The sequence below is a fragment of the Lathyrus oleraceus genome, chromosome 7 (genome assembly GCF_024323335.1).
Source record: "Lathyrus oleraceus cultivar Zhongwan6 chromosome 7, CAAS_Psat_ZW6_1.0, whole genome shotgun sequence".
NCBI lineage: Eukaryota > Viridiplantae > Streptophyta > Magnoliopsida > Fabales > Fabaceae > Lathyrus > Lathyrus oleraceus.
In genome coordinates, this window is record NC_066585.1 from 47,053,934 (window position 1) to 47,065,624 (window position 11,691).

The following is an 11,691-nucleotide window of genomic DNA, read 5'->3' on the forward strand; positions in this document are numbered from 1 at the left end:
GGGATGAGAAGAGGATCACAATGGTGGTGGTCTCGTATTCTGAGTTTACCAAACAATGAAGCTCCGGTTAGAACTCACCGGGGAAGATGACCGGAGTGTTCTAGGTCGTCTGAGTTTGGCCAGACACGTTGGACATTTGAAATGTTCTGATTGGTTGGATTTGAATTGGATTTTGTGTGTTGCTTGCAGCGCGTCCTATCGTGCTCTCTAATATGAGGAGTGTTGGATCTGGTACGTCAATTAATGAGGCGTGATTCAACGCTCCATGTTTTTTCTGATTTTTTATTATTTTTAATTGCTTTTTCTTTTAAAATTCCTAGTAATTTCATTTTTCATCCAAAAAATCCCAAAATAATTTCTAAAATTTTATTTTATTTTTCTTCATCTGATTTTTATTTTTTCACATTTTATTTCACTGATTTTCAATTTTTCATGAATTTTCTCTTTTCTCCTTTGTTTTAATTGGTTTAAAAGTATTTTTCTGCATTTTTAAATTCTTGAAAAATTATTACATGCTTCTAATTTTATTTCCAACTTTCCATAATTTTCTTGGACATTTATTTGGTCTTTTGAAGAACTTTATGGATTTTTCATTTTATTTCTTTTTTAAAATTCATTTAAAAAATACTTTTGGTGCATTTTATTTCATTTAATTGCATTTTATATTTGTATGACCTTATGAACTTCTGTTGGCCTTGGATCATGATGGTTTGGACTTTAAGTCTCATCAAACTCAATGGATCTTGGGTGTTGATGGGGTAAAAACCCTAATCCACCAAAATGGATGATTGATTTTGATGATGACTTGATCAAACTTTTGATCCAATTTGGGTGTGATTTTTCTTCTTCATCTACTTCTTTTCCCATTGATTAATTGGATGATTTGGGTCCATCTTGCTCATGATCTGTAGATTGGTACTTGATGAACTTTCATCATTTCAAATCTACCTTCTAAGTGATCATGGATATTTAAGGTACTTTTGATTGATGCATAAGTTTGTCCTAAGTGTCATGAAGTGTGGATTGAAGTAATAGATCACCCTTCTAGCCTTTGTGCTTAATAATTCCCTTTTTTTTGTGACATGACTTTAGGAGAATGATTTGCATATCATTTATATAGCATGTATTAACACAAACATTAGTATTGACTGGTCTCACATAGGTGCGACTTCTACATAAGTCCAATTATGATTGCTTAACATAGCGCTAAATTTGTATCAAAAGCAAAGGAATTTTTATAAGAGAGATTATAAGTTTCCCATTCCTCATGGCATTGTGTGAAAATATTGCTCCTTTCCCATTTGTGAGAGATAATGACATACTTGTTGATTTCATCCAAGTTGGAGCCCTTCTCATAAATGAAATATAGGTTCATATTTCCATGCTTGTGGGTGAACAGTTGAGTGTTCTCCAAAAAATGACCAAACCATCTTTCATTATAATTTCTAACCTCATTTACTAACATTTTACTTGTATTAATTTTTACTTCCAAGTCATTTACTTTATGCTCTTTTATTTGATGTCATTTACTTTATACTTTATATTTAGCATCTCATATCATATTATTTATGTCATTTGTTCTTTGTCCATTTGGACTTTTCTTTCATATCTTTGTAAATAAAACACTAATAAGAAAAACCTAAAAATAAACTTGGTTCTCTTGATTGATGTACTTGTGGTTACTATCCTTGGCATCATTGTGGAGTTATGACTTAGAATTAGGATCTTGACCTTTGCTTTGGGACTTGTGATTTGAGACCTTAGAATCCATCTAGTACCTTTGAATTGGGACTTCTTTTTGAAGACTTGGTTGATTTACTTTGGTTTCATCTGATACATGGATTTTATTTTCTTATTTGGCTTGTTTGAGGCTTAATCCAAAAGAGTGAATTCTTGCTTGGCTTATGTCATAAATCTTTCTATCTCTTGGTTAGATATTTCCTACCTAGCTTTTACTTTATGCTCTAGGATAGTCCAATATTCTCCTCCCCTTATTTAATTTTCAAAAGCTTCTCTCTTTTTCAAAACTTTCTTGTTCTTTTTAAACTTGAACCACTTTCTCAATAAACATTGACTTTTGTCAAGTGATTTTCAAAACCTTTGCCTAATAAATGCTAATTCATCTTAAGCATATTGATACCAGTTTCAAAAGACTTAAAAAATACATAACTCACTCAAATCATTTTGTGCCCTTTATGCATTTTTCCTTTTAAAACTTTTCTCAAAGTATTAGACACAAGTCATTTTCATAGTTGAGATATAATTCTCCTATCTCCATAGTATTGATGATAATTCTTTTTCATCTAAAAGAGTTAGTGGCATACTTGTTGATCCTTATCCAAGTTGGAGTCCTTCTCATGATGATGCAAAGTTCTCATATTTGTGGGTGACTAGTTGAGTATTCTCCTTAAAATGAACAAATGTCTTTCCGTTAAAAATGAATCAAAACAAACATCTTTGTTATTTTTACTGTGAACTATGAGGTTTTGATCCTCCATTTCACTTTGTTGGTACGTAGGCATGAGACTTCAAAAGGTCTTGGCAAACACAAAAATCATAAAAAAAATATTTATTTTCTTACCTCTCCAATCTTTTGCAAATAATACCCATTTTTCAAACCAAAAGGCACATTTTCAAAGAGGTTCCCATGAAGTATCATGGGTGTTTAGGGTGCTAATATCTTCCCTTTTCATAACTAAACCCTGGACCCTTATCTCTTTTATTAGTTTTGTTTTAAAACTTCTTCGGGTTTTCTTCGTACTTTTTCCCTTTTCCTTTGGTAACAATGAAAGTGCGGTGGCGACTCTTGCTTTGTAAGTTAAGTTAATTGATAGCTTAATCTCAAAAAATTTACCGCTACACCTTGATTTCCCAATTTCGTAATCCTTGTGAATGTACGGAAAATCCCCTTTTAAAGGCGTCGGAATGAACCAGAACGCGTCAGAAAAGCCCAAAAAAAGTACCTATTGCACACGATGCACCTTTTATGGCAATATTGTGTATGTGATGTTGCGTGATGCTGCGTGTGATTATTCTAGTGACTGCATGCTTTTGCTCCTATTTCACTCAAATTTTCACTAAGTCCACAAATTTCACACTTAGCTATTTTTCCTTCACTCTTTGGTTATTCTTCTTCGTTTTAGCGCAAATTTCACTTGTTTTGCTCTGATTCATTGACTAAATATATGCAATGACAGACTGTCATCAAATATCATATTTGATCAATAGTAGTTGTCAACGAGTTATTCCTCTAGTGACAACAAGTTTTTCGAATATGTACTCAATTGGATCCATTTTGGATATTAATAAAGTAGTACGGCATGCCATGTACTGCCTTAAGCATCAAGACGCCCATAACAAAGCGCATCAAGTTTTCTCTAAAAGTGAGTATATGGTCTCACAATTGGTGAATTTCTTGCTCAAATAATAAATGGTATGCTCTTTTCTGCCTATATCGTTGTGCTGACCAAGTACAAAATCCATTTATTCATCTAGTACTATGATATACATTACCAACGGTCTACCTTGAACTGGTGATATTAGAACCCATGGTTCTTACAAGTATTTTATTTTATTTTATAAAATTCCCATTGGCCATCGTCTTTCCACTCGATTGTTTGATTTTTTTTCCAACAATTTGAATATAGGTTCGCATGTAGCTGTTAGATGAGAGATGAACCTCGAGATGTAATTTAGCCTACCTAGAAAGCCCTAGTCTTTCCTTTTTATTCTAGGATATGGCGTATCCTGAATAGCTCAAACTTTGTCAGGGTCAACTTCAATTCCTCGTTGACTGACGAAGAATCACAGTAGTTTACCGGACCTAACCAAAAAGGTGCATTTGCAGGGTTCAATTGTAGCTTGTATTTCCCGAGTCTAGAAAATTGTTTTCTCATATGGTCAATATGTTTGTATTTAGTTCTCGAATTGGAAATCATGTATTCCACGTAAACCTCTATCTCTTTATGTATCATATCGTGAAAGAGGGTTACCATGGCCCTTTGATAGGTTGCCCCTACATTTTTCAAACCGAAAGGCGTGAATTTGTAGTAGAACATTCCCCACGGGGTGATAAAGGTATTTTTTTTCCATATCATCAGGCGACATCTTTATCTAATTGTACCCAGAGAAACCAACCATGATGAAAATATATAGAATTGAGCGGTGTTGTCAACTACGCCGTCAATATGAGGCAAAGAGAAATCATCCTTCGAGATTGCTTTGTTTAAGTCTCTGTATTCCATACATATTCTGAGCTTACCATCCTTTTTCGAGACTATTACTATGTTTTCAACCCAACGAGGATACTTAGATATAGCTAAAGGTCAAACTAATTTAGATGCATGTGAAAAGTGCCTTTTTGAATGGATACTTAAATGAAGAGGTGTATGTTGAATAACCCAAGGGCTTCATAGATCCTACTTTTCTAGATCATGTGTTCAAACTGAAGTGAGATCTTTATAGGCTAAAACAAGCTCTTATAGCTTAGTATGAAAGGATGACAACGTTTCTTGTCAATAATGGCTACAAGAAAGGAGGAATAGACAATACCCTGTTTGTTAAGGAGAAGGATGGCAAACTCATGATTTCTCATATATATGTGGATGACATTGTGTTTGGTGGAATGTCAAGTGAGATGGTTCAACATTTTGTCAAGAAGATGCAATATGAATTTGAGAAGAGTCTTGTTGGTGAATTAACCTATTTTCTTGGTCTTCAAGTGAAGTAGATGGGTGATTATATCTTCATCTCTCAAAGTAAGTATGGCAAGAACATAGTGAAGAAGTTTGGTATGGAAAATGATAGTCACAAGAGGACATATGCGCCAACTCATTTAAAGTTATCTAAAGATGAAAAAGGTGTTAATATGGATCAAAGTCTGTACAAAAGCATGATTGGTAGCCTGTTATACCTTACAACTAGTAGACCTGGCATCACATTTGATGTAGGTGTTTGTGCAAGATATCAAGTTGAGCCCAAAGTGAGTCACATCAATCAAGAGAAGAGGATTCTGAAGTGCATCAATAGTACAAGTGACTATGGCATGTTATACTCTCATGGATCTAATTCCATACTTGTAGGGTATTGTAATGCAGATTGTGCAAGTAGTGCTGATGATAGGAAAAATACTTCAGGAGGTTTCTTCTTCTTAGAGAACAATCTTATATATTGGTTTATCAAGAAGCAAAATTGTGTGTCCCTATCCACTGTTGAGGCTGAGTATATTGCAACAGGAAGAAATTATTCTCAATTAATTTGGATGAAGCAAATGTAAAAAGAATGTAATGTCAAACAAGATGTCATGACATTATATTGTGAAAACATGAGTGCTATCAATATATCCAAAAATCATATTCGACACAGCAGGAAAAAGCACATTGACATCCGTCATCACTTTATCAAGGATCTTGTTGAAGACAAAGTTGATACCCTTGAGCATGTGGCCACTTAGAAGTAACTGACTGATATTTTCACTAAGGCATTGGATGCAAATCAATTTGAAAAACTAAAGGGTGAACTGGGAACTTTCATTGAGGAATTATAGCAATTATTGTTATTTAAGTGTGCAATAAAAACTTTCTCTTCCCTCTATGCATTGGTGCACGCTACTCAAAGGAAATTATTTCAAACTTTCCTCATTTGTTTTCAAACATGATATCTCCTTATTTGCGTCTACTTTTCCATTTTAGTTCACGCTATTCTCATAAATTTCATCTTCTTTTTTCTTACCTATTTCCATCTAAAAATATTATTCCAAACTAGTTTCAAGATGTCGAAATAATCTTCTTCAACACCCATCAATGTCTCAAAGGATAACTCAGCTTCATCTCCCATGAAAGTTAGGGTTGCTTCCTCTACTGCAATGGTTCCCCCCTTCGAGGTGGTCCTTGATGTAGTTCCTTTTTCAATGGTTTCATGCCTTGTACCTATTCAAAAGAAGGTGAGAAATCCATCTGCAAAGAAGTCTAAGGCAACTCCTGTGAGTAAATCTATCAAGCCATCTATTATTGTTAAGAAAGCTCATTCTATTACAAGTCGTTATGTTGAACCCATTCAATCTGCTAATGATGAATCTAATGACAATACTTCTGCTAAAGATTCTATTGGGTCAAAACCTGTTAGTAGAGTGGAACCCTCTGGTTCATCTGTATCGGAAAAGGTAAACCCTAATGTGAGTGAGGCTGGAAAAGTTTCCATTGATAAAAGTATCCACATGATAGTGGCTACTGTTCTGAAGGAAGCTAGGTTCGGTGATGTGTCGGATGTTACAACATCATTGGCCAAAGCTGACCATCCAGCTGAAACCACCCCTGAAAACTCTATTGGTGGTTGTGATAATGACTCCATCTCAGTTGAGTCTGATAAAGTTGTGTCTCTTGATAAACCTGTGTCTGTGACTATTTAGGAGAAGTAGGATGTGTCTCGTGAGGAGGAAAACCCTGGTAGAAGGAAAGAAAAATACACTGTCATTGTGAATGTTGATTATGATGTTAAACATGATGTTTAGGACATCACCCTACAAAAGAAAGAAGTCGTGAGAAAGATACATATGAATGTTCCTGAGACAGCTTTAAATAATATCTCATTCCTCTAGCGGTAAAAATTTTGAGACTAAGCTATTGATTAACTTAACTCACAAAGCAATAGTCGCCACCACAGTTTTATTGTTTCCAAAGGAAAAGGGAAAAAGTACGAACAAATCCCAAAGAAGTTTTAAAACAAAACTAATTTAAAGAGAACAAGTGTCCAGGTATTAAATCCTAAATATCCATGGTACTCCATGGGAACCTCTTTGAAAATATGTACATTTTGGTTTGAAAAGGGTGTTATTTGTAAAATATTGGAGAGATGGAAAAAGACGTATATTTTTCTGATTTTTATGTTTGCAAAGACTTTTGAAGTCTCGTGCCTACGTACCAACAAAGTGCAATGGAGGATCAAAACCTCGTAGTTCGTGGTAAAAATAACAAAGGGAGTTTGTTTTGATTCATTTTTATGGAAAATACATTTTGTCAGCTTAAGGAGAATACTCAACTAGTCACCCACAAGTATGAGAACTTTGCACCATCATAAGAAGGGCTCCAACTTGGATAAGGATTAACGACTATGCCACTAGCTCTCAAAGATGAAAAAGGAATTATCATCAATACTATGTGTAAGACCCCAATTTTGACCCTAAGATCCCTCATGTTATCTCATCATATGCATTGACATTGAGATCACACTTTGGCATCCTCCTTACCCCTCATTCATTGGATTTGCATTGGGACAGATCACCAAGCACTTTTGTTTGTATCATACTTTGTTTTTCATTATCTACTAACCAAAATACCAAAATATGTCAATGTATAGTTTGTTGCTTTAGTAGGTAGTATGTATGCTCACGCATGCTCCATCAAGCTCATGTCTAGGGTTTGAGACCCTCAATGCAAGGAGATCAATCAAGAAATGGTTCACATTGGCTATAGGCATGATATATGGATCCCTATTATCTTCACATGTCATTTTGATCAAGAATACATTAAGATTCTGGAGATTGTTTGCTTTGGAAACCCTAATTCATCTGGGTATCTTATGTGACTTCTCCAAACCGTTTCTTCAACATTTGATCAAATATTGCAATTTATACTTCATATCAAATCATCGTAAACATATATGATCCTCCATGAGTCCCAAAAGTCAAGATAATATCAAGCTAGCAAGATGGTTCATGGTGGTTGACCAGAGAAAGTAAACTAGTCAAAACTGGAGTTCCCTAGACCCTATCTCCTACAATGTTTGTCATATGAAAATGATTACAAGAGAAACGTTACTCAAAATGACATTCCAAGCAACTTTAAGGTTGAAGTCAAGAGCTATTTTTGCTTGGAAAGTCATTTTTTATGGTGAAAGATTATAGGTCATTTTGTCTGCACCCTAGTTAGGAGGTCAACTTCCAAGGATCATAACTTGCTTAATTCTTATGAGATGAAATCCATTGAAATTGCATGATCAAATTAAATATGTCTACTTCAACTTTTATGTTTGGAGGAAGTTCAAACTCAACTTGGAAATGCATGTTCCAAGAGGAAACACTATAGGTCATTTTGGACCAATACCATTGAACAAGTGATTTTCCTCAACTTCTAAAATGCATAACTCCTTCATGCCAAATCAAAATGAGGTCAAATTTGTGACCAAATTGAAGAGTTTTGAAAGAGATACAATGTTTGTGAAGGAACGTTTTTCATTTGAAATCCATAGAAAAAGTTATTCAAGGTGGAAGAAGTGAACATTTGACTTGGGACTTAGAAAATTTTAAATATGTTTGATTTCCCAAACTTCCACCTAAAACTTAATCATGATCCAAGCTTCAAATGAAAAAGTGTTCAACATAAATGTTGTTCCCCTTGATCTCACCTTTCCAAAAAGTCTAAGATCATCTCATTTAGATCAAAATTAAAGGACTTGCACATGGGTGCAATGTGAGGTACCATGTGGAGGAATCTCATGATCCAATTCAATCCAACAATGCATGGCTTAATGCAACACCTTCAGCATGACATGTGCAGACTTTTGGACCTTTGTCAATCATTCTTTGGGCTTTGTACACGCCCATGCAGCTCATGATGGAAGGTTTCTATTTTTTAACATTGAAAAGAAAGTGTGTAGAAATCAATTGCATTGGCTATAAATAGAAGTGTGTTGTGATCAGAACATCACTCACACCCTGCACAAGCTATGCTAGACTGATCCAAACCCTCATTTCCATAGAATTTAAGAACATTTGTCTTGAAATCGAACTTGAACTTCATCTTTTGTTTGGAAGTTCAAACTCCAGAAATTCACTTCCCTTTTCATCTGAATTGGCTACTACAAGCAAGAGGAAGAGAAAACAAGCAAATCCAGATCAAGTGAAATAGGATCAACCCAAAGGTGATTTTTTAGAAATTTCATCTCTTAGATTCTCTCTCATTTCTTCACCATTCTTTTTGATTTTTGGTTAGCTGAAGTCCTACCAATGTAGGCAACAAGATTGAGTTGCTTTGAGGTTAAATCGAAGCAACTCAGTTCATGATCCTTAAAATTCAAATCCCTGTATCTTTTTATATACTTGAAATTGGAGAAAATTGAGGCCAAATTCGAGTTCCTGAGAATTTTTTCTTTAAATCCATGTCTTTGTTTTTTATTTTGGTGATTGTAGCGGTAAATTCAGGACCATTAAGCTATGGATAAACTTAACGTCAATAAAACCATAGTCGCCACCGCGCTTTTATTGTTTCCAATGTAAAAGGGAAAAGTACGGACAAAACCAAAAGATAAGAAGTTTTAAAATAAAAACTAATAAAATTCCAGAGATTACAGGTAAGGGGGTTGGTTACACAAAGGGAAGGTGTTAGCACCCAAAGTATCCTAGGTACTCCTTGAGAGCCCTTTTTTATGTGTGTATGTGTTTTTGGTATAAAAGATGTTTGCAACAAATAAAGTGTGGGGATGAGAAAAGAATTCATTAATTATATTTTTATGTTTGACAAGACCTTCAGACTTATGCCTACGTACCAACATAAAATGAGGGATCAAAACTTCGTAGTTCGTGGTATCAATTTCAAAATGAGTGGGTTGCTTTTAATAAAAAGTTAATAAGAAAGGCACAAAAAGGGCAAGAATTTGAATGGGTGTTAGTTCTTTTTGTCTTTTTTGAAATGTTAAGTCAATATGATTGGATTTATTTACAAGTTTGATTTAAGAAAAAGAGTTTAAAAATTCATTGGCATAAGACCAAAGTTTCTAATTTGAAATAAAGTCCAAGTTTTGAAATCACAAGAAACTAAGGTTTTTTTTCAAAAGGGGGGAAAGATTTGAAATTTAAGAAGTGGGAAGAGATGAAGAGACTAATTCTAAGCATACAATTAAAAGTAAAGAGTTGAAAAGATCTTACCAATGAGATGCAATCCAACAGACAAGAATGTCATATAGAAAACCCACTTTCCCTTTGGACTTTGAAACAAGCAATAAACAACAAGTAATTAGCAATATCAAGCATCATTAAGATCAAGGCATCAAATAAAGATGGCCATATCCAAGCAAGCAGATCCCATAGCTAGAAGTCTTATTTGTCTTCTCATATATCAGATGAAATACACCTCGAATCTTGCTTAGAATAAGGTGTAGCATGAGATAAAATAATGGTTGCATCAAGACCATGTAGCAGGTGAACTCATGTAGATCCCAATACTTGCATTAGATGAAAGCTCAAATCTCAATAACTTGGTTTCAGAAATGTTGGCATTTGGCAAGTCCTTTTGCATATGGAAGGTTGCCTAATTCTAAGTCCAAAAGCTCAAATCAAATCCAACAGTCCACACAAACATTTTTTAGGGTTTTTGTTGTTTATTAAGTATTTTAGGGTCCTAATAGCATAAACACAAACCAGATACACAAACAAATATATACAATCATAATATATGACCAAAATGAGCAAAATGAAAAATGACATAAATATAAACAATTTAAATGCTATGTAAATCACAAATGAATGGTAAATGACTTGAATTTAATTTGCATAAAGTAAAATGACTTGAAAATAAAAGCAATATTAATATAATTTAGTCAAATATTAGTGGATTGGATGTTAGTGGAGTTTTGCTTTTCAATAGATTAAGTCATTCTTTGGAGAACACTCAACCCTCTATTCACAAGCATGGATCCTTGAACCAAGACATCTTCCATAGGAAGGAAAAAAGGCCAAGTTTCCACACAATATCATGAAAGGGGGGAGACTTACAATCTCACTTACTAGAATGCTATGCCTTTAGGGTCAAATTTAGCTCTATGTTAAGCAAGCATAATTGGACTTATGTAGAAGTCACAACTATGTGAGATCGGGAAATAATTTTTTTGGTGTTAATGCATGTTAGAGATATGGTATAATGAAACAAACTCCTAAAACATACCACACATAAAAAGAAAAAAAATCAAAGGGTGGACATATCTCATCCATACTTGTATTGGTTCATCTAACACAAGATTATTGATGAACCAATTAGCCTTAGGATATTGAGATTTCATTGGTCAATGAAAAGGATGGGAGAGAATGGGAGTGAAGATGAACAGGGATGGGAGATGAGAGAAACACAAATTGGTCATGGGAGGAATTTTATCAAATTAAAATCATTCATTCATTTTGGGAGATGAAATGTACTTCTCATCAATCCCCTAAGTCCAATGATTTTAACTTAACAAAAGTTAAATCAACCTTGACCAAGGTCCAAACACATAGTCAAACATCACAAGTCAATAAAAATGGCTCAACATAATTTCTATACAATTAATCAATTAAAAATCAAATAAAAAATGCATTTTAATTAAATTTAGCTTGGTCGAAACCTAAAACATCTTCAAAACACCAAATAAATGGCCAACAGATTTATCCTAGGTCAAACAAGGTCAAAGGACCTTAGACAAAAAATTTCATGATTTTTGAAAAATCAAAAGTATTTTTAAACAATTAAAAATATGCACAAAAACAATTAATTCATGAAAAATATCAAAATTAATCCAAAAAATAATTTTAATTCAAAAAATGAAAGAGGAAAATATTTATAGATTTTTGGTGAAAGTCCCATATTTATTGGATTAAAAATGAAATTAATATGAACTTATCAAAATAACACAATTAAATGAAAAATCAGAAAATATGGAAAATCAGGG

At 33.9% G+C, this 11,691-nt stretch overlaps 1 protein-coding gene across 1 annotated transcript; it reads left to right on the forward strand.

Annotated features, from left to right (window-relative positions):
- The first annotated feature begins 4,729 nt into the window (after positions 1–4,729).
- LOC127101946 (secreted RxLR effector protein 161-like) lies at positions 4,730–5,275 on the forward strand. Its single transcript, XM_051039370.1, has one exon. The coding sequence runs from the start codon at positions 4,730–4,732 to the stop codon at positions 5,273–5,275; it is 546 nt and encodes a 181-aa protein (XP_050895327.1).
- The last annotated feature ends 6,416 nt before the right edge of the window (positions 5,276–11,691 follow it).